The 22551-nt window shown below is 38.4% G+C and overlaps 1 protein-coding gene across 1 annotated transcript; it reads left to right on the top strand.

Moving 5' to 3' along the window:
- The first annotated feature begins 6730 nt into the window (after positions 1–6730).
- KRT26 (keratin 26) lies at positions 6731–12655 on the top strand. The gene is made up of 8 exons (XM_049636020.1): positions 6731–7279; positions 7746–7828; positions 8212–8368; positions 8491–8652; positions 8738–8863; positions 9464–9681; positions 11177–11244; positions 12291–12655. Exons 1-8 carry the CDS (start codon positions 6851–6853, stop codon positions 12443–12445), a joined length of 1398 nt encoding a protein of 465 aa, XP_049491977.1. The 5' UTR covers positions 6731–6850; the 3' UTR covers positions 12446–12655.
- Positions 12656–22551: the final 9896 nt, after the last annotated feature.

Here is a 22551-nt window from a genome sequence, read left to right as displayed (position 1 = left end):
AGTGTATAAAATCTAATCCCTGAGTGCAACTTGCTCATAGAGTAGAAATAAGAAATTGAAGAGCCAAATACTTCCTTAAAATAACAACAACAACAAACTGTAAATGGTGATATTTGAAGGTAGAATGGAAAAGAGAGAGATGTAGGAACTAGACAGGGCAAAAGTGGAATTCTGCAACACAGTGTTTGGCCACAAAACACGTCTTAACAAACTGAAGAAGACTGAAACTGTATCAGGTGTCTTTTCTGGCCACAGAGTATGAAACTAGAAATCAATAACAGAAGGACAATTGGAAAATTCAGAAATATTTAGAAACTAACTAAGACATTTCTGAACAACCAATGGGTTAAAGAAGAAATTGAAAGGAAAATTAAAAAAAAAATCTTGAGACAAATGGACATGAAAATATAATATACCAAAACCTATGGGATGCAGCAGAAGTAGTACTTAGAGGGAACTTTCTGGGATAACCACCCATATCAAGAAAGAAGAAAGTTCACAAATAAACAATCTAACTTCACACATCAAAGAACTAGAAAAAGAAGGAGAAATTAAGCCTAAAGTTAGCAGAAGGAAGGAAATAATAAAAATTAGAACAGAAATAAATGAAATGGAGACTAGAAAAGAAACAGATAAGATCAAGAAGACTGAGAGTTGGTTTTCTGAAAAAATAAAATGGACAAATCTTTACTAGACCAACCAGAGAGAGAGAGAGAGAGAAAAACTGAGAAGGAGAAAACACTTCCAAACTCACTTTACAAAAGGCCAGCATTACTCTTGTACCAAAACCAGACAAAGATGCTACAAGAAAAGAAAATTATAGGCCAATATCCCTGATGAACTTAGATGCAAAAATCTTCAACAAAATTCTAGCAAAACAAATCTGACAGCACATTAAAAGAATCATACACCATGATCAAATGGGATTTATCCCTGGGATGCAAGAATGGTTCAGCATAAACAAATTAATGAATGTGATACACCACATTAACAGAAGGAAGGGTAAAAATCATGTGATCATCTCAAAAGATACAGAAAAAGAATTTGACAAAACTCAACACCTTTTCGTGATAAAAATGCTCAACAAATTAGGTACAGAAGGAATGTAAGTCAACATAATAAAAAGGCCATATTTGACAATACCACAGGTAATAACATAGTCAATGGTAAAAATAAACTGAAAGCTTCTCTTCCATGTCAGGAATAAAACAATAATATTCATTCTTGCCACTTTTATTCAATACTGGAATTCCTAGCCAGAGCAATTAGGCAAGAAAAAGAAATAAAAGGTACCTAAATTGGAAGAGAAGAAGTAAAATTGTCTCTGTTTGCAGATGACATGCTCTTATGTATAGAAAACCCTAAAGACTTCACCAAAAAACTGTTATAACTAATGAATAAATTCAGCAAAGTGGCAGGATACAAAATCAACATAAAAAATCAGTTACATTTTTATACACTTAATAAATTTTTCAAAAAAGAAAATTAAGGGGCGCCTGGGTGGCTCAGTCGGTTGAGTGTCCAACTTCAGCTCAGGTCATGATCTCACAGTTCATGAGTTCGAGCCCCGCATCGGGCTCTGTGCTGACAGCTCAGAGCCTGGAACCTGCTTCAGATTCTGTGTCTCCCTCTCTCTGCCCCTTCCCTGCTCATGCTCTGTCTCTCTCTGCCTCTCAAAAATGAATAAAACTTAAAAAAAAAAAAAGAAAATTAAGAAGACAATTCCATTTATAGTAGCATCAAAAAGAATAAAATACTTGGAAAAAAACTTAACTCTGGAGATGAGAGACTTATACACAGAAAACTACAAAACATTGATTAAAGAAATTAAAGCACCCACAAATAATTGAAAGACATCCCATGCTCATGAACTGGAAGAATTAATAATGTTTAAATGGCCATACTACCAAAGCAATCTACAGATTTAATGCAATCCCTATCAAAATCCCAATGGCATTTTTTATCATAAACAGAAAAAGGAATCCTAAAATTCATATAGATACACAAAAGAACCTTAATAGCTAAAGCAATTTTGAGAGAAGACAAATCACACTTCCTGATTTCAAAATATATTACAAAGCTACAATAAATAAAACAGTATGGCAGACATAAAAATGTGGAGAAATTAGAATCCTTGAGCACTATTCATAGGAATGCAAACTGGCATAGCCACTATGGAAAACAGTATGACATTTTCTCAAAAAGTTAAAAATAGAATTACCATACGATCCAACAATTCCACTTCTGGGTAAATACCCAAAAGAATTGATTGCAGGATCTTGAAGAGATATTTGTACATCCATGTTAAGAGCAGCATCATTCATAATAACTAAAAATGTAGAAGCAACCCAAGTAACCATCAATGATGAATGAATAAGCAAAATGTGGTATAAACATACAATGGAATATATTCAGCCTTTGAAAGGAAGGCAGTCCTGACACATGCTTCTATATGGATGAAATTTGGAAGTCTTTATGTTAAGTAAAATAATTCAGTCACAAAAAGACAAATACTGTATGATTCCACTTATATAAGGTACTAGAGTAGTGGAATTCATAGGGAGAAAAAATAGAATGGTGATTGCTAGGGGCTGGGGGAGAAGAGAATGGGGAGTTATTGTTTAATGGGTATATTTAAGTTTTACAAAATGAAAACAGTTATAAAGATGGATGGTGGTTGCACAATATTATGAATGTATTCAATACCACTGAATTGTATGCTTAAAAATGGGTAAGGTGATAATTTTATGTTCTGTGTATTTTACCACAATAAAGAGAGTAGAGATCCCAGAAATATATCCACATATATATGGTCAACTTATCTTTGACAAAGGGGACAAGGATACATAATGGGGAAAGGGTAGACTCTTCAACAAATGGTGTTGGGGGGCGCCTGGGTGGCTCAGTCGCTTAAGTGTCCAACTCTTTGTTTCGGTTCAGGTCATGATCTCACGACCTGAGAGTTTGAGTTTAAGCCCCGCATCAGGCTCCGTGCTGGCAGTGCGAAGCCTGCTTAGGATTCTCTGTCTCCCTCTCTCTCTGCTCCTCCCCTACTCATGCTGTTTCTGTCTCTCTCAAAAATAAAATAAAGCTTTAAAAACATGTTTAAAAAAATGGTGTTGGGAAAACTGAATATCACATGTAAAAAGAGGCCCATGTGAAAGTGGCCCCTATCACATACTATACACAAAAATCAACTCAGAATGGATTAAAGACCTAAAAATAAGACCTAAAACAATCAAAGTCCTCAAACAAAACATAGGAGACGAGATTGGGCGTGTTCACGGTGATATGGCCATAGACATAGGAGAAAGTTCCTTGACATTGGTCTTGGAAATGATTTCTTAAAAGTGACACCAAAATAAAAGGTAACAAAACCAAAGTATATGCAGGACTTTTTTACATAACTTCCAGGAAAGAATCAGTAATAGTGATACCCAGCACTTTAAACTCTATTCTAAGCCTCATTTTATTCTCAAAACAACCCTATAAGATAGGTACTGTTAATTATGCTCTTTTTATACATAAGGAAACTAAGGCAGAGAGTGACTGGCTTTCTCAAGGTCACACAGCTAATAACTGGAATTGCTGGAATGCTAATCCAAGCAGTCTGGCTCAGAGTCTGTGTGCTTCACTCTAACATAATACCGTAGTATTGAGAACCTCAGGATTCCACAAGGAATCCTTCCTTCTACTGAGGGAAGGGAGGAAAAATCTAAATGCACTCTAACTCCAAACAGACAAAGATTAAGCCGTCATCAGAGTCCTTTACAAGGAGGTAAGGGACCCTGCAGAGTGGCTTCAGATAGTGTCTGATCTCATTCCTCAGGTCCAATGTTCACCTCAGAGCAGAGTGGGACTATCAAAACCAGGGAAGCCATTCTGTGGGAAGAATTAACACACCAGAATCTGATTCTTCGGATACCTGGGTGGCACAGTGGGGTTAAGCATCGGACTCTTAATTTCGGCTCAGGTAATGATCCCAGGGTCATCGTGGGATCAAGCCCCACATTGGGAGTTGGACTCTGTGCTGTGCATGGAGCCTGATTGTGGTTCTCTCTCTCTCTCTCTCTCTCTCTCTCTGCCCCTCCCCCACTTTCTCTCCCTCTAAAAAATAGAAAATTTAAAAAATTTTAAAAAGAAACTGATTCTCCAAAAAACTATTATCACTATAAAACAAACATCATTCATGTTCGAGAAAAATACTGTTCCAACTTGGATAACAGAAATGTAGAATGTAAATTTTGAACAACATCAAAAGATATTGAAGCATGTTTGAAACTAAACACTAAATTTATCAGGGGCAAAATTAGCATAGGATCATTAGAGTAAGATAATGTGATGAACGTCTTTATCTTGAGGTAAGCAGACATCTATGCTGCATAACTTAAAGTTTAATTTAATACAATTATTTTCGAGTACCTAGAATATGCACATTATATAATGAATGTTCTAAGGCCTAACAGAATCTCAAGAAAGGGTAATGGTATGTGTTTCTTGCCATGAATACAATAACACTCTTGAGGAAGAAATGTATGGATAGAAATGGCCTAGAGAATTTGTTAAGTCTACCCCCCACTTCTGGAAAGGACTAAAGCATACCTAAACTTTTGTAGCAAGTATTCGTGTAGAGGAAATCTATGATTAAGAAAAGTCAAGGGGTGCCTGGGTAGCTCAGTCGGTTAAACATCCAACTTCAGCTCAGGTCATGATCTCACGGTTTGTGGGTTCGAGCCCCATGTCGGGCTCTGTGCTGACAGCTCAGAGCCTGGAGCCTGCTTCGGATTCTGTGTCTTCCTCTCTTTCTGCCCCTTCCCTGCTCATGCTCTGTCTCTCTCTCTCTCTCTCTCAAAAATGAATAAACATTAAAAAAAAAAAAAGTAAGTCAAGAGATTTTCCCTGATGAGCAAACAGATGACAGTGTTTTCAGGAGTTAAGCATCATACATTCCAGTCCTGCTTTGTGATCTGTGTTGGCACTTAGCTTCACAGCCAACTCATCCCCAAAATGGTTCTAATAATATATGCCTAACTTGTTCTACAAAAGATTACAAGTTAATTCGTATTTATAAGATATCTAGAGATAAGTAGATTATGTTAATAATACTTTGTGGCCTCACAATACCTCTTATCCAAGACACTAAAGACTTATAAACTATTACACTGACCCCATACTCTGTTTCTCTTGTTTTATTCATGGGACATTTGGGCAAAAGATTAAAATGGTTACCAGGTCACAAAAAAATCAAAAACAAGTCTCTGAATACCAGCTGCACCTCCTATCACACATTGTTCTAAACCTGTAGCAATGGGCTGAGTTACAGTTTTATATTATCTTAAAATATTTTGGTCAAAAAAATCCATGTGTTGTGGCCTGCCAGATATTCTGTATCTTTCAGGAGCAATAATCTTGGGTGTTTTTCAAAGTATCTGATATGCACAGCATTGAAAAATCTCATCCAGGGGGCTCCTGGGTTGGTCAAACATCTAACTCTTGATTTCGGCTCACGTAATGATCTCACAGTTCATGAACCCAAAGCCTGTGTTGGGCTCTATGTTGTTGGCAGGGACCCTGCTTGGAATTCTCTCTCTCCCTTTCTCTCTGCCCCTCCCCCACTCACGCTCGTATGCATGCTCTCTCTCTCTCAAAAATAAACATTAAAAAAATCTCATTCAGAAAAAATTACTGTTTCTAAACGATCTAAACCCATAATCAGTAGCCAATTTGTAGCATTATAAGTTATAGACACCTGACCCTGTCTGACATGTTCGTTTTATTATAATAATTTAAATAATTAACATCTACAAAATGTTTGTGCCCTTCAGACTGCTTTATAGTCATTAATTATCAGAACTGCTCAACATTCAGTGTTAGTATTTTCATTTGCCTTGCGGGGAAATGAAGCACAACCATATGGGATAACTTCCCATGGGTGTCAAAGGAAGAGAATGAAGAGGCTCCTTACCTATGACAACTAATTTTCCATCTCGAGTACGATAATTATTGGTTTTCTAGGTAGGGATGAAAACACACCTCTCCTTCAAATATTTTACTCTGTATTCATCAATAGGAAGTTCAGTTCTCAAAATAATTCTTTTTTTTTTTTAATGTTTATTTTTGAGACAAGAGAGACAGAGCATGAACGGGGGAGGGTCAGAGAGAGAGGGAGATACAGAATCTGAAGCAGGCTCCAGGCTCTGAGCTGTCAGCACAGAGCCGGACACGGAGCTCGAACCCACAGACCGTGAGATCATGACCTGAACCAAAGTCGGAGGCTCAAAAAGTATGGCAGGATTTCTATTATTTCAGTTTTCAACTTAAAAAATCAATTAAAAAAACCCGACTATCAACAGATCACTGTATACTGCGAGTACCTCCTATTAATAAGAAAGGAAATGTCCAGTAAAGCATGAATAATAGAAATACTCCATAAACATTCTCAGGACAAAAGCCGTAGACATTTCTCGTGTGAATTATTAATTCTTTATTGTCTAGGGGGGAAAAAAAAACACTAGACTCTCTTCCAGAAGTCAAAAAAAAAGAGATATGGGTACTCATATTTAATTTTGACCTTTGAAACTATGATTTAGTATTACTCGACCTGGTACCTTTTTCATAGACCAAGATATCCTGGGGGCACTTTTCTACCTACAGACTGGACCCTATTAAAAATCACCCAATTATGAAAAACAACAATTAGGGAGCAAGTAATATTTTATTACAGCTTGAAACAGTCAAGACTGAAATGACCTACAGACTCCTATAAAAGGCCAATGGAGATCCCGGCTATGGATGGTGTACTTTTGCTTCGCTCCTCGCTGAGAAAGGGTCGCTCCGCTATATTATTGCCATGTCTTTTCAACTTTCTGGTGGCTCCAGGCGAGTCTGCTCACGAACTGGCCCAGGGCGGCTGTCTGGTGGAGGTCCAGGTTTCGGGGCTGGGAACGTATGCCGTGGGTCTGGAGCCGGGAGCAGCGTTTCTTTTACTCTTGGGAGCACTTCTTCCGGTGGAGGTTTCTGTAATGGTGGTGGGGGCTTCTCTGCTGGTTTTCTTGGAAATGAGCATGGCCTCCTTTCCGGGAATGAAAAGATGACCATGCAAAACCTCAACGACCGCCTGGCATGCTACCTGGACCACGTCCGAGCCCTCGAGGAGGCAAACGTAGACCTGGAGCAGAAAATCAAGGCCTGGTACGAGAAATACGGGCCCGGTTCTTGCCGGGGTCTAGATCATGACCACACGAGATATATCTCAGTCATTGAAGATCTTAAGAGACAGGTAAGAAATATAGATTTGCATACTTTTATGAGACTCTAGGTGTATATACACTAAAAAAAAAAACAAACAAAATATAAAATGTGCTTAAAATTTTTGCATGATGTAGAATTTGCTCACTCTCCATTCCCAGTGCTTAAAGCAGTAAGTGGAAAAAAAAATTGTAGTATTAAAAAAAAAATCATAGACAAATAGTTTCAAAATGGACATAATTGCTTTATTGATCTTATATTTGGCTCATATTTTTTGATCAAGAGAAATAAAAGTATCTGTGATTGTAAAAGCTTACACTTTGGCTCTTAAGCTCTGGACATTCATTATCTGAAGATAAAGCCAGATTCCTTTAATGTGGAAAAAATGATACTAAAATAGATACTTGGTGGGTTGAGAAGATTAAGAATCACATTTAAATTCTGGACTCTCCCTCGACTTTCAGCACTTAGCATTTTGCACAATCTACCCTATTCAGGTTATTTCCATGGCCACCTGTAATGCCAGCATTATTCTGCAAAATGACAATGCCAGACTGACTGCTGATGACTTCAGGCTGAAGTAGGTGAAATAACGTAATTAATTGTAATAAAGGTAAATACGACCATTGGAGTAAAAAACAGATCTTTTGCTTTAAAAGCCAACATGTTTTTATGACATCAGACTAAATCCCTGAAGAAATTAAATGCACCCTTATAAAAAGAGCGATCATAAATTTTAAACATTTTAATTCAATGATTAAGCACATTGGATGATAAAAACTCTGAATAAAGAACTCTTCCAAAATATTCATTATAAATCAGTAGGGATTCCAATTTGCCTATGCAATAAGCCTCAGGAGCATGCATAGAACATCCTATCCTTCATTATACAACACGTTGGAAACAGTTATGCTTTGCACCTGCCTACGGTTACAATTCTCAAGCGCTTTAATAACCTTTCAGGTATGAAAATGAACTTGCTCTACACCAGAGTGTAGAGGCCGACATCAATGGTCTTCACAGGGTTATGGATGAGCTGACCCTTTGTACAACCGACCTCGAGATACAGTTTGAAACGCTCAGTGAGGAATTGGCATACCTTAAAAAAAATCACGAGGAGGTAAGGGACCCTGCAGGGTAGCTTCAGATGTGACCTGATTTCAGTCCTCTGTCCACTTCAGAGCAGAGTTGGACTATCAATCAAAATTCTTCCTTGAGTGTTAAGACTGATCCTTTTTCCAGGAAATGAATGTCCTACAGTACGCGGCTGGGGGGGATGTGAACGTGGAGGTGAACGCAGCGCCAGGCGTGGACCTAACTGTCCTGTTGAACAACATGAGGGCCGAGTATGAGGACTTGTCTGAGCAGAACCGCAAAGACACGGAGGCCTGGTTTAATGAAAAGGTACATCTGTGGCCAATCACAGACCAAGGGCTTGGTCAGTAGACCATCGAGCCGCTCACTAACCCTTCTGATGATTATGCTACAGAGTGCCTCACTGCAACAACAGATTTCTGATGATTCAGGAGCAGCCGCCACAGCCAGAAATGAGCTGATGGAGCTGAAACGCAATCTGCAAACCTTGGAAATAGAACTTCAGTCCCTCGTGGCCATGGTTCGTAGGAGTCACCATTGATTTGAATGAGTGTGTGTATATGTATGAACAAACACACATCTAACTAACTATATATAACTAATTACATATAACCAAAAGTATAAAATGTGGTAAATGTAGTAAATAATAAGAATGTTGTCCATAAAACATTACTCCTTTTTTAAGTTTATTTATTTATTTTGAGAGAGAGCACATGTGCACAAGCAGGGGAGGGGCAGAGTGAGATGGAGAGACAGAGAATCCTGAGCAGGCTCCACACTGTCAGCACAGAGCCCAATGTGGGGCTCGATCTCACGAACCACGAGATCATGACCTGAGCCAAAATGCAGAGTCAGACGCTTAACCAACTGAGCCACCCAGGCGCCCCCCATAGACTTCTGACTCACCAATCCCAAAGTTTAAAAATTAAACTTTCTCAATGGAGAGAAAATGTTTGTTTGAAAAACAAACAAACAAACAAAAAACCCCTGGCTAATGCAGATTTTCAACTCAAAGGATTTAGACCTCATATAAATGCTTCTTTCCACCTTGAGAATGTTTTAAATATGAATGCACTGTTTATCTACTGTCCATGCAAGCCTGGCTTTATTCTTCTTCCAGAAACATTCGTATGAATGCTCCCTGGCTGAAACTGAAGGTAATTACTGCCTCCAGCTCCAGCAGATCCAGGACCAGATTGGGGCAATGGAGGAAGAGTTGCAACAGATTCGCACAGAAACAGAAGGCCAGAAGCTGGAGTACCAACAGCTTCTAGATATCAAAATATTTTTAGAAAAAGAAATAGAAACGTATTGCAAATTACTAGATGGAGAAGAAAGGTAAATACTAACTTGTGAAAAAAAATTAATCTCACGTCCACTGGGTTTGCTCGGTATCACATGTGTGCCAGTATCATATTCTAGAATTTCCTACTCTAAGGATCATACCCACTGTGGTCTTGGGAATTTATTACTGCATCCAAGTGAAATGAAAACAAGCAGCCATGTGTAAGCCAAATCAAATATCTAAGTACATAAAGGGTGTGTATCTATATTTTTTTTTAATTTTTTTTAACGTTTATTTATTTTTGAGACAGAGAGAGACAGAGCATGAACGGGGGAGGGGCAGAGAGAGAGGGAGACACAGAATCGGAAGCAGGCTCCAGGCTCTGAGCCATCAGCCCAGAGCCTGACGCGGGGCTCAAACTCACGGACCGTGAGATCGTGACCTGAGCTGAAGTTGGCCACTTAACCGACTGAGCCACCCAGGCACCCCAAGGGTGTGTATCTATAATAACAGGACATCTAAATACCGAAGGTTAAACAATTCCTATACTCCAAGTGGAAAATTGCCTTCTATGATTTATTGGGGGAGCACATGTCCCATAACAACACACTCTATTTTATTGTTACTTCACCAGTTACCACACGTGCACCCTGTCTTAGGTGGGTTATTACGTTTTCATTTGAAAGAGGAACAATGACGACTTCATTGGAGAAGTGATCATAGCTTGTTAGCCAAGAGCAATAGCCCTGGAATTGTAGCCCTGGGCACACCTCACACCACTGGGTGAATTTGAACACATAGCTTAAACTCTTTAAATCCCAGTTTCCTTATTGGTAAGATTGTGAGAACACCAAAACCACACTCTTTACTCTTGACCATAGCACTTCACTATGTAGGTGAAGTGCTCATGAGAGTGGCTTGCACACAGAAGGGGACTTGGTAATCAGTGGCTATTACCAAATGCTTGCCTGTGGTCACACCGGGAGTCAGTTCTATCTCATGCATCTTCCAAGGCCAGTGTCAGTCCTCTACAATTTATTCTCATAGGAACTCAACAGTGATGCTCCCTCCTTCAAACTAAGGGCTCATTACACCGTTCATTATTCACTTCTTTTACTACATCTTTCATGCTGTTTTCCAGACAACTTCTTACATGCATGTACTTTATTTTCAATGATGTAAACTGTGTCATCACTCTACATTTTCTATAGCAGCTAGCCCAGCGCCTTCTGCATTGTGACACCCCAAACATGTTCATTGGCCAGGTGATTGACTGAAAAGTCAGAGTGAAAACTTGTAGTCCCCGGATAGGGAGACAAAAGAGAAAATAGCTGGTCACAAGGGAATTTCTTATCGTAAACATTTATTTAATTTCCTCCTTCAGTACATTGAGGTCATGAGAGGCTTACTTATATGTCTCTTAGGCATAAGAGGAATTTAATTTTGTGGAAACTAGAACACCAAAACTTTTATTCCCAATTCATAGGTATTTATGAGCTTCCTTGTGAAAGAAAAAAAAAAAGCAACAATTTACTCTTCTCTTCACAGAAAAAGCAAGTCCACATGTTACAAATCAAAAGGACGTGGGCCAATACATTCCGAAAATCAAGTCAAAGGTACAGAAGATTTTTTTTTTTTTACTTGGTATAAATCTTTTTGAAAGCAGCAGTTTTAATAAGTCACTTATTTGTACACTAAATCAAATTGTTTCTAAGATTGGGGTGCCTTGGTGGCTCAGTCGGTTAAGCCTCCGACTTTGGCTTAGGTCACAATCTTGCAGCTCCTGAGTTCGAGCCCTGCGTCAGGCTCTGTGCTGACAGTTCAGAGCCTGGAGCCTGCTTCAGATTCTAGGTCTTCCTTTCTCTCTGTCCTTCCCCTGCTCATGCTCTGTCTCTCAAAAATAAATAAACATTAAACAAAATTTTAATAAAAAATATAAAAAATTGTTTCTAAGGTTACTTGTAGCCAATGAAGGAATCAGGGGTCGTTATGGAAGTTCTTAATGTTTGTATTTTATATTCTTGTAGAAGAGATGTGGTCAAATTATAAACTTACTGAAATGGGGACTCAATCTCCATTTTTCTTACCTAGGACCTATTATTTTCCCAGTTTCAATGCTTTGGTGGAAGAGCTACTTTATTTTAAACCACAAAAAATAGGGCAGGTTGGTATTAAAAAGAAGACATTACTTGCTCCAGGCCAGTACCTGCCTGACACTTAGGTTGTTCACACTCTTAAACACTCATTGTTCTAAAAACAGTGGCAAGTATAAGGCAGTTCTGGGCCTCGCATAGGCTTCAAACACAGTATTATATCTCAATTTACTGCAAACTTACAAACACTATTTTTATTTTTGAATTTTTTAATGTCTGTATTTGACAGAGAGAGAGAGGGAGATGGAGTGCAAGCAGGGGAGGGGCAGAGAGGGAGGGAGACACAGAATCCAAAGAAGGCTCCAGGCTCTGAGTTGTCAGCACAGAGCCCCATGGGGGGGCTCAAACCCACGAACCATGAGATCATTGCCTGAACCGAAGTTGGACGCTTAACAAACTGAGCCACCCAGGTGCCCAACAAATACTACTTTTAAAAGCCTACCATGAATGACTAAGTATCTTTCAACCCGTTAAGAATGAGTACTAGATTTGCATTTATTTTATTTTAGACTCAAAAGAAGAAATTGTCGTCAAAACAGTGGTTGAGGAACTAGATCAACTTGGCAATGTCCTTTCCCTGAGGGTCCACTCAGTTGAAGAAAAATCCTCCAAAATAAGCAACATTACAATGGAGCAAAGAGTACCTTCTAAAGCACCAAAGTGAGAAAACAAGTTATGAAGAAAAAAAAAAAAAAGCCTGCCTCTGCAGAATCCCATTGACTAAATAACCCAAAGAAATAATTTATTTCTGTTCTTAAAAAATGCAAGGGCTAGAATTTGGTTTCCTTCTCTACTCTTCTTTTTCTCATGTTCTTTCCATGTAATCTTTCTGAGAAGTAGGAGAAATCTTGCTCCATCTCAATGTTTTGTTTCTATCACAAGGGACTTTTTTTTTTTTTTGCCATTCATTAAAAATGTTTTCTGTTGCAATTTTTTCTGATGAGTCTGGTGCTTTTGAATTTCTATGGTTGATCCTAATGTGACAGATCTAAGGATTCTCTGGTAAAATAAAGTGCCTCACACAGTCACATTTACTTCAGTTCATGACAAGATAAGTTGGAAAGAGCACTAACCCTAATCTCTGGTCCCAAATCTGTCCCTGATCCGCTATGTGACTGAGTAGATGTCCTTGGGTTTCCATGGATGGGAAGAAGAGTGTCCCCATTGATCACTGGGATTTGCTCACCTTTTAATGGCTAGCCTGCATGGGCGATCAGTTAATGTTAGTTTGTTGAATCTGAATCTGGATAGCTGTTTTTCCATTTTGCAGCACCTTCATCTGTCTGCTCCTACCACAGTGGAGAAAGCCTATTGTTTCAGAATGGTGGAAGAAGCCTCAACAACAACAACAACAACAAAAAAAAACATGTTCAAGGAACTAACTGACCCCGTAGAATCCAGGAAAGATTCAGGACTTGGAAGAACCAAGTAGGATGGTGGACCAGGCTGAGGGCAGGGATATTGACAGGTGAATTTACCATGACAGTAATGATGCATAAGCCTCAGCGTCCCTCATTAGCACAGGAAGGGCCCTAGAATTATATCTGTATAGCCATTTTTGTAAAATTTGTGCAAAACTAAGATAATTTTAGCACCATTGGTTAAGTCTGCTATCTCTACTCCAATTTCTCCTCTATCACTTTCCCTCATGTCTGGGGGTGACCTAGCATGTCTAAGATGGGTGACCATACAATTTATTATATAAATGTAACATTTGAGGGAAAGTAAAGGATGCAATTAGCCAGGCATATTAGCAGACATGAACTGACTTATCGTAAGCATATGGACATAAAGTCAACTTAAGCCAAAGACAGTTGAATTGAACATCGTGGAATATATTAATGAGGTTCTCATCATTTCCATGGGAGGCTTCTAGGACTATTCCCACTGCCCACCATGCCCATGTAGTGTCATTTCATAAAGGCACAGGGCTGCAAGTTGTAATATGAACGTATCTTATAGCACATAGCACCAGAAATATGTAGATAACAGAAGAAGATACAAGGTATGAAGTGCATGGAGCCAGAAGCTAGTCTATGGAAAATCTTTTAACTCATCAGATGTGTAAAACTGTAGAGAATTCATTTTCACCAATGCCTGCTAAAGACAAACATCTCCTCCTGTCAGGAATATAATGGGTAATGCAACATATTTGTTATTTTCAGTACTGCTTTATGCTCCTTATACACTAGAATTTTTATAAATTTTATTTTTGCACAATTCCTATAAGAAATGTTCGCATATGACAGGTCCATAAGTTATGAAAATTGCATTCCTCTGGGAGTGAGCACAAGACATATGGCTCTTTGTGACTCATTTTAACGCCCTCTACAGAACATCCACCCCAGAGAAAGAGCTCCATAACTACGTGGACAAGCTGATTCATGGAGGTCAGCCAGGCTCCCTCTTCACAATAAGCTTGCACAATAAGCCCACTGTCAAAGTGGCCATTATGGAGGCTGTACTTCAGTACATGTGCGTGACATCCCTCTCTCTCAGGCTGGTCAAGCTACTGACCTGTCATCAGCAGACATAAAAATGGAGTCCTTGAGATGGTACCATTTTTTAAGAAAGAAAACTAACCACATGCTTATCAGGATACTACTGGGTTCCTTTACCCTGGAGGGAACAGCAAATTTTCCTTAACGGAAGTAACACTTCATTCAAATATAGGTTTGCCTTTTAATTCCTATAGTACCTCTGCAGCACTACCATCGGAGACCAAAAATTGGATAAGCTTCAGGCCCTAGATCTACCTCTAGCAATTGGTTTAAAGTCAGAATAGAGAAAGTAAACCTTTTCTGGCTTCCTGAAGGATAAAACAGAGACAACTGGGGTAGGACAACAGTTGAAGAGGTAGGAGCTGAAATTTCTCCAGAACTGATGAAAGACACCAGTTCACAGATTAAAAGTCCTACACATCGAAATAAAATGAAATGCACATGGATCAGATCAAAGTAAAGCTAAAGACAAGATAAAAACAAAGCCACAATCTTACCAATAAGGAAACTGGGATTTAAAGAGTTTAAACCATGTGTTCAAATTCACCCAGTGGTGTGATCTGCACCCAGGGCTACAATTCCAGGGCCGCCACTCTTAGCTGACAAGCTATGGTCATGTCTCTGATGAAATCGTCATTGTTCATCTTGCAAATAGAATATCTTTAAAGTCAGGCAAATGGGGGGAAATGATTACCTTCAAATGAGTGGCAGCAAGAATGAATGCCAACTTCTCAACAGTTGGAATCCAAAAGAGAGTAGAATGATATCTTCAGTGTGCCAGGAGAAATCCTAAATGGCCAGTAAATGTATGAAAAGTGTTCAACCTCACCAGCAATCAGAGAAATGGAAGCGGAAACCACATGAGACACCATTACACAACCACCCGCTTGGCAAAACTTTTAAAATATTTGGCGCAACTTGTGCTATCTTCTGTTGAATTGTTTCCAGTTGGGGACTAGTATGAACAATACTACTATAAACATTCTGTACATGGTACCTATGATGTGTGCACAAGTTTCTCTACAGAGCAACTCACATATATACTGTCTACAAAAGATTCACTTCAAATATAACAAATACGGGTAGACTGAAAGTGAAAGGATGGAAAAAGATACATCATATAAACATTAATCCAAAAAATTGTTTTCAAATTTGTGAATATGTGGGGTGATGGATGTTCTTGACTTACTCTCTGGTGATCATTTTGTAATATATACATACATGGAACCATTATGTCATATATCTGAAACTTAATACAATGGTATATATGAATTATATATCTTAATTTTTAAAAATAAATTTTAATTTACTTTTAATAAATCATGAGTGGTTGTATTACTATCAGAAAAAGCAATCCTAAATATATTAAACAAGAAAACTTCAAAACACATGAAGAAAAACTAATAGAATAGAAAGAAGCAATAGACAAATCCATAAGAACACATTTTGCATTATTGCGTTTATAGCACATTTGTGACATAAAATAATTATAGAGATGGAGAACAGATTCATGGTTGCCAGGGGTTAGAGATTGGGAGGGAGGGGGGTAGGTGTGACTATAAAGGGGTTAGCATGCAAGGGTCTTGTGAACATGGTACAATTAGGTATCTTGATTGCAGTGGTGATTTCATGAAGCTGCACATGTGATAAAATTGCATAGAGCTGCACATGCGTGCACATGCATGCACACACACAAATAAATGTGTGTACAACTGGCAGAACCTGAATAAATGCTATGGATTATATGAATGTCAATTTCCTGGTTTTAAAAGTACTACAGTTATATAAGGTGTTAGCACTGGGGGCCTGGGTGAAGGCTGCCCAGGACCTCTCTGAACATTTCTTTGCACATTTTTTGCGCTTTTCTGTAAACCTATAATTATTTCAAAATAACTTTTTTTTTTAATTTTAGAAGAAACCATAGGAGAAAAATCTTTATAACTTTGGTTTAGACATAAATTCACTACATATGACACCCAAAGCATAATTTGAAAAAAAATACATATATATATATATATATGTTCATTTGGACTTCATCAATGTGAAAAATGTGTACTATTTAAGAAAATGGAAAGACAAGGGGTGCCTGTCTGGCTCAGTCGGAGGAGTGTGCAACTCTTGATCTTGGGGTCGTGAATGTGAGCCCCATATCGGATGTAGAGATTACTTAAGTAAAGAAAACTTAAAAAAAATTTAAAAACATGGATTATGAGAAAATGCCTGCAAATCACTTATCTGATAAAGTACTTGTATCCAGATTCTTATACATAAAGAATCCTCATAACTCAATAGTAAGGATGCAAAATAATCCGATACATAAATGGGCAAAAGAATTGAACTGATGTCTCACCAAAGAAGAGATATGGGGGTGCCTGGGTGGCTCAGTCGGTTGAGCGTCCGACTTCGGCTCAGGTCATGATCTCACAGCTCATGGGTTCGAGTGCCAGCCACGTCGGGCTCTGTGCTGATGTTTGCTCAGAGCCTAGAGCCTGCTTCGGACTCTCTGTCTCCTTCCCACTTCCCCTCCCCCACTCCCACTCTATCTCTGTCTCTCAAAACTAAATAAATGTAAAACAAAAACGTTTTAAGAAGAGATATGGATGGGAAGTGAGCACATGAAAAGATGTTCAACATTATGAGTCATTAAGGAAATGAAAATTTAGGCCACAATGAGATACCACCACACATCTATTACAATACATAAAACATATTTTTAAAACTGGCAATAGCAAGGGATGGAAAGGATAAGGAGCAACTAGGACTCTTATTCATTGTTGATGAAAATGCAAAATGGTACAACAACTTTTTTAAGTTTTATTTTTTATTTTGGTGAGGGGGGAGGTGGGAAAGAGAGAATCCCAAGCAGGCTCCGCACTGTCAGTGCAGAGACTGACATGGTGCTCGATCTCCCCAAGCACGAGATCATGACCTGAGCTGAGATCAAGAGTCAGAAGCTTAACGGATTGAGCTAGCCAGGCGCCCCATCAGTTTCTTATAATATTAAACATCCATCTATATATATGGCCCAGCAATCCCACTCCTTCATATTAAATAAAATCAAATTTACATTCACATAAAAACCTGTATGTGAATATTTATAGTGGCTTTATTCATATTTATCAAAAACTGGAAACAACTAGTGAGTGGACAAACTGCAGTATGCCAAAAAAAGTGGAAAACAGTCCAATAAAAATTAACAAATGTTTAATAAATACACTCAACAGCATGAATGCATGTCAACTGCATTATGCGAACTGAAAAAGTCAGACTCAAAGAATTCACTGTCTAATTCCATGTATATCACATGGTGGGGCAAAACTACAGACCTAGAAAAGCGATCAGTGTTTGCCTGGAGCTGGGGCTGTGGGCAGAAACGGAGTACAAAGGGATACAGAGGAATTGGGGGTGGGGGGGTCAGGGGACTGTTCTATATCTTGGTTATGGTAGTGGCTACATGACCATGTTTTTGGCAAAATCTATAGAACTGTAGGCTATAAAAGGCTAATTGTATTATGGATATATGAAACCTCAATAAATCTGATTAAGAAGAACTGGCAAAAAAAAAAAATCTTAAGGAATCCATCCTAAAGAAAAATGTGAACATGTTCAGCATTATCAATAATAGCAATAAGCTGGAAACAATCTGAAGGTCCCTTAGTAAGAGAGTGGTTGAACAAATTACTTAAAATTAGGTTTGGCTCCGAGTAACAGTACGAGAATAACAGGACTTTATACAATTAGAAGTTTCTTTCTTTCACGCATAAAACTGCAGAAGTAGAGCATTCAGGGCTATGATGACAGCTTTGCACCAGAACACCAACAGAAACCCAGGTTGTTTTCAGCTTTCCACTTTACCAGAGCCAGAATGTGGCCTTGGCTCATGGTCCAAGGGGAAGCACCAACCATCAGATCCAGCCATCACACCCATGCTAGCAGGATGAAGGAAAACGAGAAGATGGGACAAAGACTTGTGTCAGCTTCCTCTTAATTTTTTTAATGTTTATTTATTTTTGAGAGAGAGAGACAGACAGAGTGCAAACGGGGGAGGGGCAGAGATAGAGGGAGACACAGAATCTGAAATAGGATCCAGACTCTGAGGTGTCAGCACAGAGCCCGATGTGGGTGTCAAGCCCACGGACCATGAGATCATGACCTGAGCAGAAGTTGAACGCTTAACCGACTGAGCTACCCAGGCGCCCCTCAGTTTCTTCTTAAAGTTTCCAGAACATGCCACATATACTCCTGCTTGTATCACATTGGCTAGCTTAATCACGTTGTCACAATTAGCTGCAGAGAATGCCTGAAAAAGCAGTCTTTATTGTGGGCAGACATTGCCCAGTTAAAAATTTGGGAGTCAACCGACAGTTTCTACCACATTAGGCACCTACTCATGCTCTAAGGCATATTATGTACAGTGAACAAAGCAAGTTAGAGAACAGTGCATATAACACAGATGATTCATGTGTGGCACTTGTGTATTTACATACTATGCACGTGTGCAAATGAATAGAAAACCAGTTGGAGGGTGCAAACAGCTGGAAGGGTACACTGGGAGAGTAGGGAGGACAAAAACCAGGAGGGACTTTGATATTTTACTGGATATCATTACACACTGCTACATTTGTTTACATCAAGAACGTTTTCATGCAGAACAAAATGGTGGTTGCCGGGGCCTTGAGAGGGGGAAATATGGGATAGGTTGGTAAAAGGGCCCAAACTTCCAGTTAGAAGATGAGTAAGTTCTGAGGACTTAACATGTAGCATGGTGACTACAGTTAATTATATTGTATTGCATACTTGAAATTTGCTGAGAATAGATCTTAGGAGTTTTCCCTCTCACACACACAAAGGTAACTTGTGAAGCAGTGGATATGGTAATTAACTTGACTGTGAGAATCATTTCACGGTGTATCCATGTATCAAATCATGACATTGTACAGTTTAAATATATTACAATTTTCTTTGTCAATTATATCTCAATAAAGCTGGAAAAAATAAATAAAAATTGGGGCGAAAAGAATAGAATGTACAAAGTTGATCAAAATCACTAGGCAAATATCAATTGCATTTATTTACATAGTAAAATTTATCTAGAAAATGTGATTTCTAAAAGATGTCTTTGGGGCTCAGTTAGTTGAATGTTCAGCTCTTAATTTCAGCTCAGGTCATGATCTCAAGGTTCATGAGTTCAAGTCCCACACTGGGCTCTGTGCTGACAGTGCAGAGTCTGCTTGGGATTCTTTCTCTCCCTCTCCTCCCTGCCCTTCCCATGCTGTCTCTCAAAATAAATAAATAAACATTTTAAAAATAAAAATAAAATATATCCTCAACAACAATATTAGATAAATATCTGGAAGTTGTTCTAAAAAATGATATGAAAGCACATATGGAAAAATAACTTTTTACTAATGGAAATTGAGGAAGACCTCAGTGAATGGAAAGGATATTCAATTTTCTGGATATACACAATATCATAGGGATGTCAAATTTTCTCAAATAGTTTTAAAGATTTAAGGCACATCTTAAGATCTTATTGTATTTAAAAAGCTGATTTTAAAATTTATATAAGAGGAATTGGGATGAGCACTGGGTGTTGTATGGAAACCAATTTGACAATAAATTATATTTTAAATTTATTTTTTAATGTTTATTTATTTTTGAGACAGAGAGAGACAGAGCATGAACAGGGAAGGGTCAGAGAGAGAGGGAGACACAGAATCTGAAGCAGGCTCCAGGCTCTGAGCTGTCAGCACAGAGCCCGATGCGGGGCTCGAACTCAGACCGTGAGATCATGACCTGAGCCGAAGTCGGAAGCTCAACCGACTGAGCCACCCAGGCGCCCCAACAATAAATTATATTTTTAAAAAGAATGAAAAAAAAAGAGGAATGGAGAAATAAAAATTGACTTGATGGCAAGGAGTTGGTGGAGTTCTTGCCTTACCAAATATCATGTTATATTATGGAGCAATTGTGACAAAAATGATATGGTTCTGGCACAGATAGAAAACTGGTACCAAATGAATCCTCACCTATATGAAGATTTTCTTAAGGACAGAGGAGGCAGTGAACACTTTCTTTATTGACAATATGGCACTACAGGGAAAGGATGGCACCATTCAGTAAATATGCTCAAAGTATCATCATCCACATTTTTTTAAATATTTACTTATTTTTGAGAGAAAGAGAGAGAGGGAGAGAACAAGTGGCAGAGGGGCGGGGGGGGGGGGACGGTACAGAGGATCCAAAGCAGATAGCAGAGAGCCCGACGTGGGTCTCAAACTTATGGGGAGATCATGACCTGAACTCAAATCCAATGCCCTACCAACTGAGCCACCCAGATGCCCCCATGATCCACATTTTTAAAAATGAAATTTGATTCTGTATCAAAGATTCAAAAAAAAAGAATACTAAAAAATTATTCCAAACTACCAAAGCCTTAAATGTGAAAGGCAAAATGATTCAATGTTTAGAAAACAAAATAAAATATTTGTATGGGCTTGGAGAATTAATCATTTCTTAAATAAGATAATAGAATCACAATCCAAAAATAAAGAGTGATAAATTCAACCTGTTTAACAATGAAATGATAATGGATTAATATCCAGAATATATAGTACACTCCTACAACTCAACAACAAAAAAACAATATGACTCTAAAAATGGGCAAAGAACTTGAATAGACATTCCTCCAGAGAAGATATTCAAATGGCCAACAAGCACATGAAAAGATGCTCAACATCACTAATCATTAAGGAAATGCAAATCAAAACCACAAGAAGACACCACCTGATGTGCATTAGGATGGCCACAATAAAGAAAAGAAAAAAAAGAAAATAACAAATGTTGGCGATGATGTGCAGAAATTGGAACCCTTGTACACTATGGATGGGAATGTGAAATAATGCAGCTACTATGGAAAGCAGTATGGCATTTCCTCAAAAAATTAAAAATAGAATTACCATAAGATCTAGTAATTCTACTTTCGAGAAGTAGAATTCCCATGGGAAATAAAAGCAGGGACCTGAACAGATATTGTATACCCATGTTGATAATAGCTTTAATCACAATAGCCAAAAGGTAAACGCAACTCTAATGTCCATCAACTGATGAATGGATAAACAAAATATAGTATATACATGCAATGGAATATTATTCAGCCTTAAAAAGAAAAGAAATTCTGACACATGCTACAATATGGTTGAAACTTGAGGACATTATGCTAAAGGGAATAAGCCCATCACCAAAAGACAAATAATGTATGATTCTACTTATCCAAAGTGCCCAAAACAGTGACTGGCACATAACAGATGTTTACTACATATTTATTAAATAAACGAATGAATGAATCTGTAACAGCCTCACATAATAAATATTCATAGAAATTGTGCCCACAAGTCAATTTCCAGATGTTTCAAAATTTTCCAAAATATTCAGGGTTTTCAATAAATATATGGGAATCCACACCCAGTAAATAATTAGTCTACTGATGACTTTCACCTAAGCTAAACCACAGTGAAATAAAAACAGACGAAACATTTCCTTCTAGGTTTGCTTTAGATTTTTGCAGGGTCAGGAAATACGTTAATGTCCTTCCAAACTCCCGCAACACATAAGAGCAATTAGGGGTGTGTTCCTAATTGCCAAAATGGATAAGAGAAGACAACTATCCCCCAACATAAGTGTCAACAGGAGATGACACACATCAGCCAAAATGGAGGTTCCCATTAGAAACAGTGCCAAGAGGGAGGGAAAACTAATAATGGAAGGACAATTTGAGGGGAATAACACGAGTCTGTGCTCTACTTATGTGGAAAGAACTGTGAAAATAAAAGTAGGAAAGGTCTCAGAAGCATCAATATCTATTAGCATAATAGCCCAAAACCATGACGCCAGATTTTTACTGTGTGATGGACGGACGAGTTTTATCTTCTAAGGATGGAAGTGAAGAGTGACTAACTCACCATTTAAAGATGTAATAAGGAAACTGACATTACTCCACCCAGACCAATTTCTCAGATAACCACCAACCTGAGGGCAACTGCCCTCCTACAGAAAGGAGCCCAGCTAAGTTAGTTACTAATTAGGAAAAATCATCCAATTATGCTAACTTGCTGAGGCTGGCAAGCCATGTTTTACTCTATGTAGGCAGAATTTCGTCCAGAGCACACTTGGGAATTGTCTATAAAAAGGCAAACAGAAGAGTTGAGGAGACGAGGCACTCCATTCTGACTTCCTCCGAGACAGCTGTGCAACGCGCTTGTCCTGACAC

This window comes from Panthera uncia, chromosome E1 (genome assembly GCF_023721935.1).
Source record: "Panthera uncia isolate 11264 chromosome E1, Puncia_PCG_1.0, whole genome shotgun sequence".
Classification (NCBI taxonomy): domain Eukaryota; kingdom Metazoa; phylum Chordata; class Mammalia; order Carnivora; family Felidae; genus Panthera; species Panthera uncia.
Note: the sequence above shows the minus strand (reverse complement) of the source record. Positions and strands in the feature narration are given on the sequence as shown.